Below are 22,766 nucleotides of genomic sequence, written 5' to 3' on the forward strand. Positions count from 1 at the left end.
TAAAAAATAACATGTTGGTTGTAATTTTTTGTGTTCATACAAGTGTGTATTTTGTAGCTTGAAAATGGTGTACAGTATAATGCTGGTACTTCTCAGTGCAATGGAGATTTTGAAAAGGTGCAAGTTCAAAGTGTTGAGATTTCTGGCTTGAATGTATTAGCAAGATCGCGTTACAAATGAAGAAGTTTCTGAGTGGCGTGTTGTCCAAAGACTAGGAAATACTGTAGACTGAAAACTCAGATATTGAGATAGTTTGGGCATATGGGGAGAAGGGGACTGGTTATGTTAATCACAAGTAGTCATATACTGTATACAAGTGGGGCGACAGAGACCTGTAAGAACAAACCATGGAAAAGGGCATAGTTGAACATATGGATCTAAACTTAATTCGCTCTGAAGTGAGTAAGACAGGAGAGTAAAGAGAACTTATTTTGTATTTACATATGAAAAGGAAAGTCTTAATTTAAAAATTTTAACCATGATCATGACAGTTATTTTGTAGTAATTTGAGACTTGAGTAGGATGACATTCAAATTACTTATGTAAGTCTTGTACCATTTTCTGAGTAAGGTCACCATTGGGTGCAATTATGTCTTGAAACTTAAATTTTCGTTTAAAATACATTTTTCCAGTTATGGTGCAGAATGGCAAATTGTCTAAGGAGTGTGTTGATTATTTGTGATGGTAGTAAGCAGGAAAAAATAAGAGAAACAGAGTTTTACATAGTACTGTACTGTACTATATGCTTATCAAGATCTTTTCAATAATGTGTACAGTATTTTTGTATGTATGTGTATTTCCATATAAAGTCACAGCAAATAATTTAGAACTGCATAACTGACAGAAGCAAGTCCAAGCTCATAAGTGGACCTAAAATATCCAGGTTTAGATTTTTGTGTATGGTATGATAGAAATGTTTGGTTCATTTTTATTTATTTTTATTATAGTTTTTTGAGCTAATTGGATATCGTTACGTAAGATCTGTTTTCCTAAATTATATTAGTAACCTTTAGGTATGTAATTTTGGCAATAACAAGGGAAATTTTTCACCAACACCTTTGGAAGAATATAAATCGTGTGAACTAGTGTCCTTACATTGACAGTGCTTGTGTTCACTGTGTTTACAATTGAAGAAATAATGTATATTTATTGGAATCTAATAACAAACCCTTCAGGCCAGCCCTAAAAGAATTAAGAATATTGACTGACAGATAAAATAATACTTGACAGTGATGATAATTTTCTGTATTACATTTGAATCCACATTCCAAATTAATTTTTTTCACTGAATTGCATAAATTCTCCATTATGGATTACCTTTCCAATTCCTTATGAAAGACATCATTTCTGGAATTATAGGTACGGGATTGTCATGTCATTATTGACCTTATGTCAGTCAGAATGGGTTTTGCATAATTTTAGGGCTGATCATTCTTTTACCCAAAGAGAATACAAACAAAATATCACAGGAAATTGGCATTAATTAATGACATAGTTAAGTGAAGGACATTTGGCTTGTTCAAAGAGGGATAATTTTACCCGTAAAATGTTGAAAATTACACATGTAAACTGCTGCATAAGGAAGTGGGTATTGTTTTATCTTAATTCATATGATATTCTTTAACATATTTATGTTAAATATCCACATTTGAATGGCTTCCATAGGCATTTGTAATGTTCCAGAGGTGGTTGTGAGGAAAATTTATTTAGATATTATTTTTTGGTAGGCAAATTATTTAAATGCCAGTTAACATTTCACTATTTTCAGGTTGTTATTTGGGACTTTTATTAAGAAATATCTGTTTCAGTCATTCTAGTGGCATGTCTACAGATTAAAGTATACCTGTTTTCTCCTAAAATATGTCAGAGGTTAACATCAGAAAAGGTTTTTTTTATTGGAGTTCCACTAATAGAATCATATGTGATGCCATTTTGTTGTGTACTATTATATTTTTAAAAGTATCATAGCTGCAAAAATAAAAGGATATCTGGACTGAAAAGGAAATTATTCATTAGTGCAGCACTACTGTTGTTATTATGTAAATAATGTGTATGTTTTTTACTATATTCCTGTGTGCACAGCATTATTCCTTCATTGGCTTTTGAGTGATGTTCTACATTTTATTTCTTCTCATTGATTTTTTTCTAATGTATTGGATTCAGTTGGACTTCCACCTTTGAACTTTTGTGATTTCAGCTGAGCAAACCTATACTGGCCCCTTTGGCCATTAATGTTAATGCTGCGGAATGGATGTGTAAGAGCTATGTGTATCGTGGGGTGAGTTGCCTTTCCTTGCTTGTGCTGCTGTAGCAGCATTCAGCACTGCATTTTGCTGCCTTCATTGTGCTTATGCTGGTGCAAAGGCCAGAGCTAAAGAGGTTATGGACTGAGGATAGGATGCAGTCGGAATGGATTTTCTAAGTGCAAGTTTGGTGCTGTGCAACTGAGCAGTGAATGTTGAAGAATTAATATATATTAAAGCAAAATAAGTAATTGTTACTTGGAAGAGGCTCATTTTTGGGAATGGGGCATGTTTTTTCACACTTAAAGGTACTTACCATAGCATTTGTTTTAAACTGACCGTATAGGGTGTGTCAGAGTTGTCTTGTGATATTGTAGCATATTTTTTTTTTTAGGTAAATCTTTCATCAAACAGACAGTTTTCATATATTAATTGACTAAAGTTTTTTCTAGCCTTTTGTTTAACTTTCTCTGACAAAATGGGCAAAGCCTTTGTAATACTACCTTTGGAAGTTTTGTGTTCTTGCTTGATCAGTTTTCTAAGTTATATCACTTAATTAGTTGCATTTCAATTTTTCCTCAGGGGTTTCTATAATTTTTAGTTAATTCTTCTCTGCCATTTCTTTTTGTTTTGTCTATCGGCTATTAGGTTTTAAGTCCTTTCCATTCTACACACTAGTATGTTCTCAGTTCATGTTTTAAGGTTGTCCTCAATACCAATTACAAGATGACCCTGTATACTTTGCTTTCTTTTTCTGTAAACTTCTAATTCTCTGATAATGTTATGTGATCTGCCTGTGAGAGGTATAAAAATTAGTTCAGTGGTATGGTTAAATTACTACTTAATAAAACTACTACATAATAATGATGACCTTACATAGTCATTTGGTTGGGAGATACACTGCATAATTTTGAAAACTGAGACATTCATGCAAATACTTTAAACTAGAATGTTGGAACAAATTAAAATTATTTTACTAATATAAATGTTTAGTAAACCTAAGTATAGTCTCTCCTTTTAATATCCTTTTCAAATCTATTGAGATTACCTCAATTTTATTTGCCTTCATTAATACAGTGCTATACAGTTTCATACCAGACATTAAAGGACATTCAACCTTTTGCAATCACTCAAACTTTTAGTGTTTAGTTATCTTGGTAATTATCTTAGTTTTATTTAATAATGTCATACTTAATTTCAAATCACACTTTTTGGTAGTTGGTAATACTGATTTTTGAGCCCATAAACTACCTTTCAAGTCATCCCTCACTTCCTCCATTCCAGTTTCTGGAGCTTATTGAAGTTCCATGCAACTTAGGTTAATACAGTTTTTCGTAATAGAATTGGTTCTTAATGCTGAACCAGTTTCAATGAACCATTTAGTATGGAGACACAACTGCCTGGATCAAAATGTCATTTATTTGTAGCCCTTGTGACTGGCCTATCCACAAACATCCCACTCATGATTTGTCATTGTTGTTCGTGATTGACCTGGCTTTATGCCAACAGGCTCGTGCTCATAGAGCAGCCGGTAAATGATTTGTCATTCGTTTACTTCCTCATGCTGTGTCACTACTGCTGTCCTTCTATCGTATCGCTCCTCATATTTTTTCCCCTCTTAATTGAACTTCACCATCTATTCTCAGTTCACAGGGAGTGATCAAATTGATTTTAGTTTCTGTACACCTCTTCTCTGCTCATATGACATAACTTACATATTTTCAAAGATCCCCATGTTGTTGTTTTATCTTCTCACCTTCCTTTTGCAGTATGTAAATGTAAGTGACTTACTTATGCAGTACCTACTGTTTTTTGACAGTATTACTAGTAAGAACAACATTGCAAACTTTCTCTGTATTTTTCAGTTATTCCTTAACTGAATTTTTCATACAGGTAAAATATAATTGGTGTTACATAACAGATACATTACTTTTAAAGGATTGAGTAGTCTTGACATTTACCAGTAAAATCTTACAAAACTAGGAAAAGGAAGGAACATCTGTCTTTAGGTGGTTATTGTGCAAGCATATGAATGCAGATTTCTCATTATGTAATATTTTTCTTTCCATTTAATTTAATATGGGTATAATGGTATTTTTTTGTTTATTTCTCTACACATCTGCTTTGACATGAATTCGCTATAGTGCATGGTCAGTAATCAGAATAAAGTTTTTCTTTGCTTCATGCCTGATCTTCTTGAAAGCTGGGTTTTATCAAATAATAATTATTTTTTTCATATAAGCCCATCACCCATGTATTTACCCAACTCTTTCGGCTCTTATTCCTGAAGGGCAATTTACCTGAACAGGAAAACATGGTTGCCATGTGTGCCTGATGTTCTTTGTAAAAGAAATTCATAATTCCAACTCTGAAATCATGGTTGCAAAGTCACCCACTTGGCAATTCTAGCTAAAACTGATCTAGCCAATCCACTGGTGTTGGTATGTACCAGCCCAACTCACCGTCTTTGCTAATTGCTGTTATTAATGTTGAAGTTGCACTTTGCTCTACCAGGAACCACAGCTTTGCAGATTCCTGCTTGAAAAGACAAGCAAACCCATACCAGCCGGTCAGCCCTCAAACACTTTATAGTTTGCTCAGGTAACATTGGGTTGTAAACCATATCTGCATTCAGCCACACCCACAGAGAAACCCATATTGAAGGTGCTCTTGACTGCAGTCCAAACTGAAGACTGGACAGACCTGTGTACCAGATGATGAACTCAAGGCAAAAAGTTGTGGCTCAAACAAGGGAGTATCCACTGCAGCCTCTGTGAGGCACAAGTCACTCACTGGCTTTGGGCATGACTTCAGCTGAGCAGGCTTGCTGTAGATGCGATTCATAAAATCACAAAGATGATCTTTGCATCTGGAGAAACTGCCTAACTTCAACATCTATCTGATAGGACAGCTACCATATCAACAAACGCTCAGCATATCTAAGGGGTTCACTGCCAACAAGCAAGCAGAGAATATTTTTTATAATTGTCATTTTGGAATCATGTAAGTGATGAGGACCAAGACAAATTGAAAAAATATGTGTGTGTGATGGGTTTGTGATGAAACAAATTTGTTTGTTATTAGGACTAGAGAATATTTTTGCAATCTAAGTTCATCATGCCAAACAGCAATTGAATAATAATGAATTCATGGTTTGAACAATTTTTTCAACAGAAACATCTATTTTTTCCCAAGGTCATTGTGGTTTTCAAAGTTATACCTTTTAATAGGTTTGCTTTTGTTGAGGTATTGAATATTCCAAGCCAAAGGGTCCAGCGCCTCATGCTTTTCTGCTGTTGTGAAATGTATCCAAGGAATGCTGCAGTAATATTTGTCATTACAAAAAACACATATTGTTTGCTGCCTGTTTCATAAAGACGTTTGTAAATAATAAAGATAAGATTCCTGAAATTAAGTTAATGAAATTTCATCACAGTAAACAAGGCTTGAAATCATCTTGCAAACTTAATCAGTATTCTAAAGTGGCATCACAGAAGTTATCAGTGCATGAAAGGTGTTGATGGTATCCATATACAATTTGTTGTTATTGATGATAACTGAAGTGGGTAAGATATACCAGCTGAGTGTGATTCTTTGTTTCACTCTGCAATTGAGTTTTTCAGTGATTTCAGTTACGTGCATCTTTTTTAAAGGTAGTCTTAATATTATTTATACCTTTTAGTTGGTGATAAGAAAGAGAAGTTGCGAGATTGGTAAAAGAATGAGAAAGTGTTTCAAAGTAGATAATAACAAATGTCATCAAACTTGAGGATATGAGTAGTGAAAGCCAGGAAGAGGGGTCAGTAAATACTAGTTTGGAAATTGGAAGAATGGAAGTGTTTCATTCATGTAGATATTTTAGATAGGATAGTTTAACCACAGATGGTAGGTTTTTAAGTATTATAAATTAATTTAAGTGGAGTAGTTAGGCACATTTTTGGACTGAAAGGACTTTACCAAAGAATTGATTTTGGAATGAGGGGTGAAAATTGGAGCAAAACCAAGTTAAAGAAGTCAAACAGCTAAGAGAGAAGAGACTAAAAGGATCAGATGACTAGTTGAAGGCAGAAAGCAATGTAGCTGGGGCCAAAGGGGTGCTGTAAAGTCATCAGTTACTTTTGCCTTGCTATCCTAACTCTCTGTCATACATATTTGGTTTTGGGATATTGTGCTGTTGCCTGTCGTTAACAGCCTATAATGTTGCAAGGAAATGACAGTAGCACGAGAGATGTGACTCGCAGAAAAAGTGAACAAGGAATTTAGCAATTTTAACACATACAACTTACCTGTTAGTTACATATAGCTTTAGTCTTTGACGTCACGGCAAAATTCAAAACGTAGCAGCGCCAGTCCGAATATCGGGTGATCGCCTACCTGCCCTCTGTCGGGTACTAGGAACTATTCAACATGCTTCAGAATAATTTTGCCGTCCGCCGGCGATTGTTGTCGGTACTCGAGCGAAATTTCATTGTATCTGCCTACATCGAGCTGTTTTCACTTGGTGAAGTACTCTTTGTTGGTTTGCGGCTTTGCCAGTTTTTTTTTTTTTTGCCTATTTAGTCAGGTTTTCTGATAATTATGTCAGATTCTGGGTCTTATACCTTTAGGGTTTGCAGCAAAGGCTGTAAGACGAGGTTGGTCAAGGCTAGTCTTGATCCTCATTCAATTTATGTGGCTTGTAGAGGTCAGGAATGTTCATATGAGAGGAAGTGTGATGAATGTGTCAGTATGACTGAAAAAGATTGGAAGGCTCTATCTAAGTATGTAAAGAAGCTTGAGAAAGATAGAGCCAGGAAAGCTTTGGCTAGAAGTTCTTCTTCTCTCTCTCCAGAAACTGGAATCTCCCCTTAGCTATGCAGGAAACTTCTATTAATATCCCCGTGGCTACTAATATTCTATTCCTGACTCTGATATCCCTGACCCGTTACCGTGTCTGAGTATCAAGTCCAGATGGACGCCAGATTTAACCTTATTGTGGGCGCCATGGAGGATATTGGCGTTAATGTGAAATCCTTCATGAGCGTATGGATTCTTTCCAAAATATTGTGAATAATTTAAGTGCAGTGCAAAGTGTTAGTGTGGTGGAGGAGGTGGTTGCTCGGCCTGCTCGTTCTCCTAGACCTAAGCCTCTGTCAAGCTCCCCTGCTCCTGGGAGAAGACATGCTGAAAGTCCAAGGAGGCGAGTGGGGTCTGCTCACGAGCAGCCGCCCCTCGAACAGTCCTGTTGTTTCCCAGGCTGTTTCAGAGCGCGTTGGAAAGGCGACTCAAGGAAGTGTCTTTCTTCAAGCTCGGTGATTAAGCCTGCGCAGAGGCTGGAGATTTCCACGAGTCTAGACCATTGAAGAGGTCCAGGAATCTTTCGCCTTCAGCGGTTCAGAAGAAGAAGCCATTTCGCTTATCACAGCCTTCCTGTAGTTTTGGGAGAGTCCGGAGAGATTTTCGTGCGTCAGAAGAGTCTTCTCCCAGGCGCAAGGCTCATGTGCGCAAGAGGTATAAGACTTCCCGATTCGGTGTTGCCCAGCGTTCCGGTGTTTCTCCCTTTGGTTTTCACGTAAGCCTATTGTGGCTTCTGCGCCTCTTCCTCATCACGATCCTGGCTCTACTGATCATCGTTCCCCAGTTGGATCCTCGTCTACTCATGACTTTCTTGACGATGCACAAGAAAATTGGAAGCATTCTTGGCGGGCTCGAAGGCCTGGTTCTTCTCCAGCTAAGCCTTCTGAAGTGTATTTGATGCCTCCTCCTTCGTCTCGAGCTCTCGGAGCGCCAGTCGAAAAGCTCCTCCTCGATCTGTGTCTCTTGATCCTCCTTGGTTCAGGATCAGGCTCGTCGCCTAGTCAGGCTCAGGCGCTCCCCTCAAGATTTAGCGCTCTCAGGCTCAAAGCGCCTCAGGTAGCGCCCAGGTGAGCGCCATCCCAGGCTCCTTTTTGTGGCGCCAGTTCAGGCTCCTCTTGTGGCGCAGGCTCCTCTTGTGGCGCCAGTTCAGGCTCCTCTTGTGGCGCCTACTCAGGCTCAGGCTCCTCCTCAAGCTCTTATTCAGGCTCCTACTCCTCCTTCACAAGATGTGTATGTGCAATCGGAAGGTTTTCTCTCCTATTTCGTCTGAGGAAGAAGTTGTGGAAGAGTTTCCTGTAGACAACCAGACTCCTCTCTTTCGGATTATAAGAAGCTTCTTCGCTTTATTGATAATTTTCCTGAGGATTTTGCACCTCTTGCCCGGCTTCCTCTCTCTCTCAGTGCAAGAGACCAAGCCTCTACCTCTTCCTTTATGAAGTTAGTGCTTTCTATTTCAGCCAAAAGGCATTAAAGAAAATGAACTCCTGGTTGGAAGACAAACGTGATCAGGGAAAACCACTTTCTGCTTCCCTCCTTCCAAGCTTTCTACTAAGATTTGAGGCTTGCTACGACACTGGGGAAGTTTTCTCTCTGGGAGCTTCTGCCTCCTCTCAGGAGACTTCTCCAGTCTCGTTGACTCTACTACGTCGTTCTGCGATGAACTCGCTCGGATTTTCTTCTCTCCTTCAGAGTTGGACCACCTTTTTGAAGAACGTTTTCAGAGTTTTTTGAAGTCATCAGTTTTATGGACTGGACTATTGGCGCTTTGGGTAGGAAGGTAAAGTCTTTTGGTCTTTCCTGAAGCGCATTTCGATGATTTCTCTTCTGTTATGTCCTGCTTAGATAAAGGGATTCGTGACGGTGCGTCTGAGTTAGCCTCCATCTTCACGTTAGGAGTTCTTAAGAAGCGACAACTTTGGTGCTCTTTTGTCGCTCGTGGGTTTCTAGGACTCAAAGATCGGCTCTTCTTTTCGCACCTCTGGATAAGAAGTACCTTTTCCCTCAGAACTTGTGGCGAAGTGTGAAATCCCATGCTCAGAAGTCCACACAGGACCTTTTAGGGCAATCACTCAGAAACCAAAAGCTCCTCAACCTTCTCTGCCAGCGCAAACTCGTCCTCTAGTTAATCAAGATAGGCCTTTCGTGGCAGGCCCTCACCCGTACAGTATCTCGTTTCGGGGCAAGCAAGATTTGTCTCCAAGACTATCAAACCCTCAAGTAAAAAGTGATCTGCATGTCCTCCATGCACTAGTCGAACCAGACTTCAGCAGTTCTGGCAAATTTGGGAGGGAGATCGGAGCGGACCAGTGGACCACGTCCGTGCTAAAGGAAGGATATTCTATCCCCTTCCTCAAGAGGCCCCTCTTGCAATGAACCTTTAGCTTTGACAGCATATTCCAGCAACTTAGAAAATGCTCGGTTCTGAGTGCGGAAGTAGACTCCATGCTTTTAAAAGGAGCGATAGAGATCGTGGAAGAAGTCAACTCTCAGGCTTTTACAACCGCCTTTTTTCTTGTTCCAAAGGCCTCAGGCGGCTGAGACCAGTCCTGGACGTGAGTTCTCTCAACCTTTAGTGGAGAAACCAGTTTCTCGATGGAGACGAGCGCAATCCGTCCTCAATTCTCTTCGTCGAGGGATTGGATGGTCTCAATAGATCTGCAGGGGCGCCACTTTCACATTCGATCCATCCCGCGTCCAGGAAGTTTCTTCCGCCGTTTTCCAGGAGAAAGACTTATCAGTTCAGGACTCTGTGCTTCGGTCTGTCCACAGCCCTCAAGTATTCACAAGAGTTATGTCCACTGTTGCCAAACTCTTCATCTCAGAGGAATAAAAGATCTCTCTCTCTATCTCGACGATTGGCTCCCTCGTTCCCAGTCTCAGCCTCAGTGCTTGGAGGATTTGCAAGTAACTCTCGACTTGACACAGAAGCTGGGACTTCTAATCAATTGGAAGAAGTCTCACCTATCTCCCTCACAATCCAGGATCTATTTAGGAATGAGACTGGAACAGTTCCTTTTCTGGCTTTTCCGTCAGATCAAAGAATCTCGGACTGTCTCGCAAAAGTCCAGAACTTTCTGGATATGGATACCTGTTCCGCAAAGGCTTGGATGAGCCTCCTGGGAACTCTGGCGTCAATAGAAAGTTTGTCTCCCTGGGGAGACTTCACATGAGGCCCCTTCAATTCTACATCAGGGAGCAATGGAACAGGAAAACGCTTCCAGACTCCTTCTCCTTTCCAATCTCGGACCTTATCAAGGAAGATCTAAGGTGGTGGTTAGATCGAAGAAAATTAGAGAAAGGTCTCTCTCTATTTCCGTCGAACCCGAACCACGAACTGTTTTACAGACTTCGTCAGAAGTAGGATGGGGAAGCGGCGTTGGGTGTAAAAGAAATTTCAGGTTTGTGGAATGCGACAGAAAAAGAATGGCACATCAACAAGAAGGAGTTGAAAGCAATCCACCTGGTCTCGTACACTTCCTACCATTCGTACAGGGACAAACAGTTCTGGTTCATTCAGACAGCACCACAGCGTTGTCTTACATAAAAAACAGGGGGCACTCATTCTTACTCCCTCAGCGAGTAGCAAGAGACCTCCTTTTGTGGGCAGAGAAGCACAAGATTCTGCTCCTAACAAGATTCATTCAGGAGCCCTCAACGTGAGAGCGGACTCCTTGAGCAGGAAGCACCAGGTTCTGTCCACAGAGTGGATTTTGCACGAAGAAGTGTGCAGAGTCGCTGTGGAGACTTTGGGGTCAACCTCTGGTAGACCTGTTCGCGACGAACAAATCGAACAGGCTCCCAATCTTCTGCTCTCCTGTCCCGGACCAAGCAGCCTTCCAGACGGACGCCAATGCTACTGAATTGGTCGGGTCTGGACCTTTCGCCTTCCCGCGTTCAAGATGTTAGGTGCGGTGTTGAGGAAATTTCAGCACCACTCCAACACCAGGATGACTTTGATAGCCCTTCTGGCCTTCCAGGGATTGGTTCCCAGTTCTCATGGATCTCTTGATCGACTTCCGAGAGCCTTCAAACAGAGTAGATTTACTCAGACAGCCCCACTTCAGGAGATTTCACGAAAACCTGTCAAGTCTGCGGCTAACTGCGTTCAGACTATCGAACGTCTACTCAGAAGCAAAGGATTTTCGAAGAAAAAGCGGCTCAATCCATCGCTAGAGCCAGAAGACCATCTTCGATCAAGGTCTATGAGTCCAAGTGGAATATGTTTCGTTCATGGTGCAAAGATCATGACATTTCCTCTTCCAGAACCCCTCGCATTTAGCGCAGATTGCGGATTTTCTTTTTGTTCCTCAGGAATAAGAACCTTTCTGTATCCACAATTAAAGGTTATCGTAGCATGCTGGCTACTGTTTTTCGTCACAGAGGTTTGGATATCTCTAATAACCAAGATATAACGGACCTTATTAAAATCCTTGGTACCTCTAAGAGGTCAGATGCTAAAGTTGTTTGTGGAATCTTGATGTGGTCCTGAAGTGGCTTATGTCTGAGAAATTTGAACCTATGGATTCTGCTTCTTTAAGAGATCTTACGAGAAAACCCTCTTTTTAGTTTTGTTAGCTACAGCTAAGAGAATCAGTGAGATCACGCCTTGGATAAGAGTAGGATTCTCTGCTTCAAAAGCAATTTTGTTCTTTCAAACTGTTTTTTTATGGCCAAGAACGAGACCCCTTCGCACCCGTGGCCTCGCTCTTTTGAGATTCGAGTCTGTCGAATTGGTAGGTAAGGAGCAGGAGAGGTTCCTCTGCCCAGTCAGAGCCTTGAAATATTATTTACGAAGGACTAAAGATATTAGGGGTCCTTCAGATTCCTTATGGTGTTCGGTCAGGAACCCTCTTAGACCGATGTCCAAGAATGCCATGTCCTTTTTATTAGAGATCTGATTTCTGAAGCTCACTCCAATATTTCAGAGAATGATTTGAAAATGTGTAAAGTGAAGGCTCACGAAGTGAGGGCTATCTCTACTTCTCTCGCTTATAAAAGGAACCTCTCCCTTCAAGATATTGTTCAAGCAACCTACTGGAGATGTAAGTCTGTATTTGCTTTGCATTATCTCTCGCAAGTGCAGACAGTGTTTGATGAGTGCAACACGTTAGGGCCCTTTGTTGTATCTGTACGGTAATGGGTAAAGGGGTAAAGGAGGATTAACCTACCTTACTTACTTGTTTTGGAGTGTGAAGGTTTTTTTCGGTTGTCTGTGAGGGTAAGTGTTGGATAGTTTTACCCCACAGTTGGTTTTGGTTTTTATGGTTATGCTTTTTCTTTGGTGTTGGGTGACCCCTTTTTGTAATTCATGATGTTTGTGCTGCGCCTGAGCAGGGGCATACTTATTGGTATTGTCACGGCCATGTCTAGGTGACTGATACCCAGCTTAAGCAATCTGCGACCAGGTCATTATACCCTCAAGGGTTGCTCTAAGGATAGCAGGTTACTGAGGCAGTAACTGTGGAATCAGCTACCTTAGCAGGTGAGGAACTAGAAATTTTCTACATTAATAACCTTAATGTTTCCAACAACTCTTTTTAGCTGTCATTGCCCCACCTCTAAAGGTGTCAATCAGCTATATGTAACTAACAGGTAAGTTGTATGTGTTAAAATGACATTTTTATTCTAAAATAATGTTTAACACATACTTACCTGTTAGTTACATGCTCCACCCACCTCCTCCCACGGGGACAGGTAGGCAAATTATTCTGAAGCATGTTGGAATAGTTCCTAGTATTGCCCGACAGAGGGCAGGTAGGCGATCACCCGATATTCGGACTGGCGCTGCCCATGCGTTTTGAAATTTTGCCGTGGCGTCAAAGACTAAAGCTATATGTAACTAACAGGTAAGTATGTGTTAAACATTATTTTAGAATAAAATGTCATATTTCTATATAATAGGCTTAGAAGAGATGAAAAAGTGCCTTTGGAAACAAAAGTTGGGATGTATGAAGGCATTACATTAATTCCACATAGTTCTGAACATTAAATTAACATGTGCTGTACTTTACATGTAATGTTCAGTTTAAGAGATTTATTTAAAATTGTATCATGTCTAAAATGGTAGCATAACACAATAAAATATGGAGCTGATAAGCACAGAATCTGTTCAGTTAGGTGTTACTAATCCAGTACTAGTCCTTTATCAGTGGGCAAGAGACAGAACTTAATCTTTTCCAGTGTGTGATGGATCAACCAGCTGACGATTATCTAGGTAAACCTTTTGCAGAACAATTTTCTGTAGGTAAACACGTGTTCAGGCAGTACAGTTTCATTTTAGGATGTCCAGAAGTACAGTGGTATGGAAAAGTGTTTGTAGAGAGTTAAAATTTGATCATTATATGTTGATATTAATTTACAAATTGAGGAAAGAATACAATTATATAAATGAAACTTAGTGATATATATTGGCGTGTTGGAAATAATCTTATGAAAATCAGTAAACGAAAATTAGAAATATTTTTCATAGTAAAACCATATCAGCTCACATTATTAAGTCTGTGTGGCTTGGTTAAACTAGGTAATTTCCATATGCTGACCAGTAGATTATGACATTCCATTCATCATTAAACAGATGTATGAGCTCATATTTTTGGTAACTTATTTTTCTAATGTTTTATGCATAATCATCTGTTTCCATCATTTAACTCACTCTCTCTCTCTCTCTCTCTCTCTCTCTCTCTCTCTCTCTCTCTCTCTCTCTCTCTCTCTCTCTCTCTCTCTCTCTCTCTCTCTCTCTCTCTCTCTCTCTCTCTCTCTTTGTCTCAGTCTCATCCATTTTTAAATGCTACGTGTTTTAAAGTATTATGTATGTAGTTAATCGTAATCAGTCATATTTGAATTTTTCTGTAAAGCACACATTTTTTTATGTCAGTGTGTGTGGACTGAAATGGGGTAATTTGTAGAAAAAATTATAACTAAGGTAAACATTATTAATATATGACTACATATTTACATTTTTGTAATCAACATCATTAATTAATATATTTCATTTTCATAACATGTTTTACTAACTATGGAGCAAATTATATTAATTCCTGAGATCATCATATATACCGTATAAAATGATGATAATGCCACCAACATATACTTTTCTAATTGTTTTGCCTTCTTTTGTCTGTCAGTGTATAATGTTCAGTCATTTTCTGCTTTTTCACTTGGCTCTTTAGTGGCTATTTAACTTTTCATGAATACTGTACTGGAAATTTTTGTATGCAGTACATGAAACTGAAAAAAAGTCTCAGATTTTCAGTTAATAATATGGTACATTCTGTGTACACTGTATGACAGAGTGGACATTGGAGATGGCTACAAAAGCTTTATTTTTATCGTTGTAGGACAGGTCACTAAGTTATGTGTTATATGTCTCTTGCAGCAGCTGAGTGCGAGCCTCACCTCTCTTCCTCTCATTGACCTCTCCTTAAACATAGAACTTCCTCCTCCCATAATGGCATCTTTTGGCTACCGTTTTCCTGTCACATTTGACGATGACAGTAATGGTGGTGGTGAAGATGGGGATGGTTTAGGCAGCTCCTCGACTTCTCATTTTCGTTCTCCTAAGCTTCTGCACGATACAGATTTCACTGCCCCCGAAGCTGATAACTCAGTAGTGGACTCACATTTATGGGGACATACCCATCTCCCTTCATCATCTACTTCTCACTCTACTAACGATGGCTCCAACATCTCTGCTGTATGTACAAGCTACTCAACAATTCCAAGGGAGCATAAAAAATCAGGCACGCGCCGTGGGCAGTTTCGTGATTGCTCTGCCTCTAAGTGTACTATTCCAGTCTGTAAAACTATAGCCACCAAAATCACCACTGATTTTCCTGCCACATGTTATGCATCCTCTGCCTTGTCTCCTGCTAAGTTGCATTCTCAGTGTGGGCATGCTTCTCTTTCACCATCAAGGTCTCCCCAGCAACCACATCGTGTAGTTGGTTTGGAATCCTCCTCTGTATCTTCTGTCCGTAGTAGCACCGATTTTCCTAAGTATGGGGCAAGCCAAGCTTTTTCTGCATCTTTATCCAAGTATTCCAAAACTAAACAGGGTACCCCAGGGTATTTTTATTCTAAGCTAACAAAATCCATTGATGATGATGCCCCAGTTGCTGAATTTGAAGCCATAGAGAGTTCTGAAGATTTCATATTGTGCTCCCCTGTAAATATACCACACGCCACATTTTCCTCATCGCAGCCTGGGTATGCTGGAAATCTCCTTTTCTTTTCCTCTGCTTCACAAACAACAGATATCATGACTATGAGCCTGCCAGCTGTTTTGACCAGCATCTCACCACCACTACAAAGTCCTTCTCCTCAAGGGAGAAGTTTATCTCCAGCACTAAATCCTCCTCATTCTCCTTCATCACCTTCATCCTATTATCCTCCTAGTCCAGATCCTCCTCGTCCTTCCAGCACTCAGTCCAGGCATCCTGACAAATCCCTCAGCCCTTTACCCCCACCTCCCCCATCCCTAGGCCGTCGAACAAGGAGCCCTAGCCCCCACCATGGCTTGAATCAGGGTTCTGGTGAGGAGGAGGTAATCACTTTTCAATATTTAACAATTGGGCTCATGATAAATATTCAGTTGCAATTTGTTGTTTAGTTAAATACCAGGTGCATAGTGTATATACAGTAATGTGCTTTTATGTACCCTTGTTTTATTTAGTATAGGTATGGATATTTCAGCGTATGCTTGATTCAGTGACTGCTTTTACAAGTACTTGCTTCATTGCATGCTTATTTCAGGTTCATTGGGTGTATATCCTGCATTTTATGCCATTTTATTTTGGTCCATTTTACTTGTGTATGCTTTTATTTTGCTTTTTTGTTTTGTTTAATGTTGTAATGAAATATCTGTTTGTGTCTATCTTGATATACAATATATATAACGTGATCAATTTAATGCATGGATGTCAATGGATGTTTACAGCTGCCAGATTGGAAATGGCTATTTAGACTATATTTTACGTCACAAATTCCAGGATGGGAATGGTCAAGACCTCATCTTTCTGGAATCTCCCCAAGATGAGATTTTTGATCCTCTGTTATCAAAAGATATCACACCAAAACACAAGCGACCTACACAGTCACCCCCGCCTATCCCCACAACAAAATCCACTTCAAATCTTCCAGGTAAGTGAGAGGGAAAAAATGTTAATCAGCTTAATAAAACTAATTGTTGAAATTGTTTAAATGCCTTTCAGCAGACATGATTGAAAACTGATTCTGATTTTTCCTTTCATGATAACGTATCTCAACCTGAACCTAATATGTTTTACTTTCTGTTAATTAAATTTATGAATGACTTTAACTCAATTTTTGTATAGTACATATATAATGCATTAAGCAAATATCTCCCAAGACTGAGTTTACCTCATTGACCAACAATTTAAGTTTACAAGCCTTTTTTTATTTGTACTGTACAGCATTTTTTTTTTTAGTTAAAATGTTATACATTAATTTTTTCCAATGTCCTGTAATGTTGGGCTTCTCTATTCAGTATTTTTACAAAATGAAGAGTTGAGTAAACATTGACTTGAAATGTAAATTGAAGTGAGATGATTATAGCATATACGGTGTCCCACTGTGATCCACTGAGGAGCAACGTACATAAAACCTAGTCCTTTATATTGAGGAACTGATGGTTGTTGTAGGATTGAACATCCAGTGCATATCAGCTTTGTCCATTCTAGAAAAGTTAAGAATGAAGTTAAAAACCTTCATTTGGACTTGTCACACCCATTTGATGCATGGGTATTTGATAAATAACCCACTTGACCGATGCCTGAATGTAGAGAATACAGATGCCCTCTGATAATTTTACAGTGCAGTTTTCAACCAGTAAGGAACATCAAGTCTTGGAAACAGATCCCTTAAGGAAATTTTGTAGAATTATCTCTTAAACTTTTCTTTTAAGAACAAACCATTTAGGCTATCTTGATGAGTATGAAGGTTGTACAGTTGTGAGGTTTTCATGCTTTAAAGACTTATTGTAAACTATGTTCATTATAATCTCAAAGTTAACTGCTGTGTGAATGTACTAAAAGTAACAGGTTTAGATCAATACTAAGAAAATACATGAAATCACAGCCACAAAGCTGCTTGATGCTTTGATCACAAGATATTCTGAAGTGGACTGTATCCTGGGAATGGTAATGCTTTGTGGAGAAAGGTTGATTAACAAATGTATTTACTGTTTGTTAGTTTGTACAGTTTGTCTTTATACTGTACGGTATATCATTAGAGTCATAGATTTTTTTCATAAAACTTGTCTTTTTATGAGAGTTATTTAGCTCATCAGGCATATTGTGCATTCAGTTGGATCATGAATGAGAACTCTGTATGATGGATAGACTTGTAAAAGAAAATAGGTGTATTTTTAAACACAAAACAAAATTTTCAGTACAAACCTATTAATTGTGAGTTGGCTTATTCCCCTGTGAGAAATACCAGTCGCCCCAGCCTGTTGAATCAAGAGAAATGGGATGTTATCTTTCCTGTTGCTACACAATATACTCCTCAATCCATTGTGCAGCACAAACGGGAAAGAATAAGTGTGGCGCAGGGAGTGAGGCATTTACTCTATGATTGAAAAACGTTTTGGATTTAAAAATATGAAAAGCATTGTTTATTCATATGGGAACTATGAATGAAGACAAATAAGATAAGAAGTTAGTCCTTAAGTTCCAGGAATGTCTGGCATCAGATTTATGGTCTGGAGTCTTGGGGACAGTTATCCATAGGGCTGTTATGTAACAACATTGATTTTTACCTTGTGGAGGGTAGGGTATGCTCTGCTTCTCTTGTATTCTAAGTCAGTCACATGTCACCATTTTTAAATTCTAATAGAATGTTTGTTATACACAGGTAAATTGAATCATAAAGATCTGAGTGGAAGTGCTAGTACATCTCACCTTCCTAGTAAAACTGTACCTCATCCAGCTTTAGCCAGGACAGCTGCTATCAACACCACAGGCTTGCCTAATGCAACACCAAATAGAACTTCAGAATATCGACCACTCACCCCTTTCCAGTCATCAGCACCAGAATACCGTCCATTCTCCACTCTGCAGACAAATTTAGGTGTGCCAGTTGGGTGTCAAAATCCAATTTATAATCAACACAAACCACTTGGAGAGCATCCTTTGCCCAATGCAACAAGAAGTGGTAGTGCTACAGCAGCCTTTGCAACAAGTATGCTATCTAGAGCCCCTGAAGAATCATCTCTGAACATGGTAAACAGACCAAGTCCGTATGTGCAGTTTGAACCTCCAATGAGTCATGCAACCAAAGGTCTGAACAGTTCCGCTTCTCAACCACAGAGGCCACCCCGTTTGTCACAAAAAGACCTCTTGGGTGATTTTTCTAAAGACTTTCAGAAGCTTAGTGTAAATAGCCCTTCCAGAGCAGCATCTCCCGCTAATAATAACAATACAATTTTGAATAACAACAAGACTTGCGATGCCATTCATGCAGCAGAGTCGGATTCTGCAGATCGAAGTGAAACCAAATGGGCAACATTTGATTAATCCGTAGAACTATAACCAAGGTGTTCAATTATTATGAATGAAAGTTTGAAGTAAACCAAGCTTGTTTTGTGACTGTAGATGATTATCGATAATCATGGTTGTGATGCAGTTCGTTTAGGTAAAAAAAGACAGAAACCTTGTTTACGTAATTATTGTAAATATTTTGTAGAGATCTTGCGTATGGTTGTCCATATTTGGATGGCAGAAAACGCGTGCTGTCCAAATATGCACAGCATTGTATAAATGTATAACTCCATATTTTCATAAAAATTTATATTCTCATTAGGTTTAGTTCATTCCTAGTTTGTATTCATTGGAAAGCCAAAGATGATGCTTATAATGGCTTCTCAGTAAGCCTTTCATACTATCATGCAGTCTATGCTGGCATTTCATAACATTCAATATAGATTTTTAGAGGATATTTGTATGTAAGCATTCTGTAAGCTTTTCTCCCTGTAGTTTAGTAAGGAATCTGACAGCTTTCATGATAGAAAGCAGTTGTTAACATTTCTAAAGTTTTAGAGACAATTCTGTAGAAGTGCTGTACATAGTTCATTTATTTTTTTCCTGTACAACTCATGTTTGTGAGCAAAATGAAACAACATTCATGTCCATGTTCTTGATGACCTATTGATATGTATATGCACTTGTTTGCTGACTTTTGACGCACACTGTTTGTTTATTGTATTGAATTTTTACTATGGGATCAGTGATTACAAGTCATAATCATCATGTGTTAATTCCCCATCCTTTCTCCCAGTAGAACTTTTTGTATGTACAATCCCCTTTATAACTGAGACATCGAGTTGTGAGATTTTTTGTAATTCATCCATCTAATCTAGAAGACAATATTTCATAAAAACTTTGTTGTAGTATTTAGGAAATTTAAGACTTTTTCTGTGGTATAATTTTATATTTACAAAGATAAAGGAAGAGATGGCGCTGGTAAGTGTTAAGTGTTTAAAGAAATTCTTGTTTTCCTTTGTAGACAAGCTAGATTTGCACAAACCTTGATTTACATGAACTACCTTCAGTTGGAATTATATTATACCTCTGTATTACTATCCTGCCAGAAGCACAAATGACAGCCATGTAACATATAAACTTGACAAAATCATGCAACACTCCTCTAACTTGGTGCGACAGAAGTAATGTTTTGTTGATAATTTATAAGTTTATCTGTTGTGGTAGTCCCTTGATTATCTACATTCATTTGGCCAAGGCTTGCCAGGATATGAGTGTAATTTGGGCATAGTACAGGTTATGTAACCATCAAGTCATGGCTGTGGTCTACTATAGGCTGCTAGTAACCTCTAATGCCCTAGAGAGCAAAAGGACATGAGCAGTATGCAGTGTGTCACATATTTGCACAAACTGAGTTGTGTGGTACTTATAGGAGGGAGGACAATTGTCAAATTGCCATAGGGCCAGGTGTTTTGTGGAAAATTACCATTGCCATTTGCGATAATTTGATGCTAAATTCAGTAGTAACCTATGCAAAGTGGTTAAACAGGAAAATTCAAATCCCAGGCAGCTTTTCAAGAAAGTTGAGTTGGCAACATCAAATGGCAAGTCATGTAAAGCCATTGGCAGTCTTCTTTTAGCATTCAAGAAAACTGCAATTTTCTGTCAAAAGCAATATTGGACTTGAGGTAGCCTATGGAGATAGCCAGGTTCTTTTAATTGAACACTTCATTTTATGTTATCTCATATATATCATGCTCACTGCTTCTAACTTTTTACTGATAATAGTTTAAGTTTGGTAATCAGTAGAGAAATTAACTTGCAATGGTTATTGAAAATATTCAAACGTAAATTAAATGCACAACGTAATTGAAGTATGATCTGTAAAACTTGTGGATGTCTACCCTTGTTATTTCATTGAATATCTCACTGATCAGGAGCTATATCTTATTGCTTTAATACAGCCCTGTAAGACTCATTTTAACTCAGTGTTCTGGATAAAATACCTAATACAGTATTAATAACGTTTAATGGTCACTGATACCACAGCATTATTAATGATTATATATTCCCTGATAATTAGTTCGTTTTCACTGCTCATTTAAGAACAGAGCCTGTAGACACAGCTAGAAATGACTTGGTGGTTTGGTTAAACTACTATATGTACTGTTTAGTTGTAATAGTTCCTATACATCAACAGCTACAAAATACTGATAATGAAGAGTTTCTGGGTGCAGCTTTGTGAGTTAATGACTATGGATAATGAAGGGATTATTTTACTTTATACTTGTAAAGTAAAAAACAGGAAATGAGTTAGTGCATGTGTATTGCCATCATATCATCCATTTAAATGCATCATCTATCATATTTTTTTAATTATTATGTAACCTTTAATTGTTTAGCTATTTTATTTCAAAAATTTCTTGTCTTTTTTTTTCTTGAATTGTTGTAGAAGGATGAAAGCGCTAAGAATGTAACTGAAGTACATACATATGTCCTTGATTTTCTTGGATATAAAGATTCTTTATTTCTTATATATATATATATATAAATATATGACATAGAAATAACAAGAAATTTTTGGGATGCCTGTAAAAGCAAAAATTAAAAGTCAGATGTATTTTAATACCTAAACTCTCATTAACCTCAAGATCAAAATGTATTGCAGGTACTTTACATCCTTTTTTCAATGAAAGGGACTTTGACTGAAAGCATAAACTTGAAAATTGATTTGTTATTGACTGGAAAAGATCCATGGAATATTATTATTATGGCATATGCCTTCAAGGACAGTATAGATTTGTAACCTGCTTAGCTCATCTCAACTGGGTGCAAATAAGTTGTTGTTCTTCAGGCCAAACTGTTGTGGTCATTGGACACAAGTTTCTTGAAGGTAGAGCTTCAGGTTTGTGAAGCAGTATGGATATATGAAACAGGTATCTTGGCCTTGGTGCTCCACAACACATTGCTTAAACAGGTAATAGTGATTTTCACTGTACTTCTTACCAGTACTTCAAGTCAGTTTTTAGAAGAGACTAGTAGCAACGACCATGACCTCAGATGTAGGTGTGTTTTCATTTATGTGGAATTAATAGCTGTTTTTTGTGTAACATAGCTGTACAGGTACCCTAAATCATTGTTATAGAAATACAAGTGAACTACTCCAGAGCTTTCAAGTATTTTCTTCATTTGATTGTTAGACTATCCTCAGTGACAAATAAAAAGTTGACACTTAAGCCATATATCAGAAAATGTTCCATATGCAATGTACATATTATGTGATATATGAGAAATTTTAAGCTGATCAAAGAAATAACATCCAAAATGAGGCTTTTTATGGTCCAAGGTATGCAAAACAAAATTTTAATGATTCTAAAATGGGAAATCATTAAAAACAAAACCCAAAAGCGCAAAACCTCAGATGAAAAATTGCAGGTAGACTTGTTCCTTAGACTAAATTGAAAGACAGAGTAGATTTTGATGTTACCTCACCTTGTGCGACTATTAGTAATAAAGTAAAGGCAGATATGATGAAAGACATGTATTTGGGCAATGGGTAAAGTTTCAATCGTATGAAAATAGAAACAAAATCCAACCTAATTCCCTCTTGGTTGTTTACATATTTTAAAGGTGATTGCGTAATATAAATACACAGGACTCGTGTTTGCCCATTTCATTTAACAGATTTGATTGTGCTTAAGCAAGACACATGACAAATACATTCCACTTGGTATGTAGTATGCAGTAGCATAGTAAATAACAAGAAAACCAAATGTGGAAGAAGGCTTTTATTTATTCATTGTTATTATAAAATAAATGGTGTAAGATTCTTATTTTCTGCTTAGTTTCATATTTTGTATGGTTGGTACTATAAACATTACTGTTTCTAATGTATGATATTATATGCTTGTATACTCAATACAGGTAGTACACATGTCATTTTGTGTTTTGTGGAAACAGATGATAAGAGAACTCTTATCAACTTGATTATTCCACCTCTCTTTTCCTGCTTCACTAGTCACTGTTAGTAAGGTTGCTAAGTTTATTTATGATCATTAGCTGTTATGTTTATTAATGTACTTTACAATAAAAAGGCACCATGCATAAATGCCATATTAAAGGTGTGCTCTCCCCTCCTCTTAGTTTTCATGCATGTACTATAGGTCTTTATTTTGTATTATATGAATAT

At 38.1% G+C, this 22,766-nt stretch overlaps 1 protein-coding gene across 6 annotated transcripts in view; it reads left to right on the forward strand.

The window, feature by feature from the left end:
- The window catches only part of LOC136840037 (DENN domain-containing protein 1B), a 45,445-nt gene extending 24,240 nt beyond the window's left edge, over window positions 1–21,205 (forward strand). For 3 of the 6 annotated variants that reach the window (XM_067106345.1, XM_067106346.1, XM_067106347.1), the window contains 3 exons: window positions 14,455–15,621; window positions 16,067–16,217; window positions 17,952–18,776. In XM_067106345.1, the coding sequence (XP_066962446.1) occupies window positions 14,455–15,621; window positions 16,067–16,217; window positions 17,952–18,613 (1,980 nt within the window). In that variant the 3' untranslated portion in view covers window positions 18,614–18,776. Of the gene's footprint in view, window positions 1–2,197; window positions 2,279–14,454; window positions 15,622–16,066; window positions 16,218–17,951 lie in introns of all 6 variants that reach the window. The other 3 variants (XM_067106349.1, XM_067106348.1, XM_067106350.1) reach the window with 3 other exon arrangements.
- The last annotated feature ends 1,561 nt before the right edge of the window (window positions 21,206–22,766 follow it).

Source organism: Macrobrachium rosenbergii, chromosome 7, assembly GCF_040412425.1.
Source record: "Macrobrachium rosenbergii isolate ZJJX-2024 chromosome 7, ASM4041242v1, whole genome shotgun sequence".
NCBI classification, from domain to species: Eukaryota; Metazoa; Arthropoda; class Malacostraca; order Decapoda; family Palaemonidae; genus Macrobrachium; species Macrobrachium rosenbergii.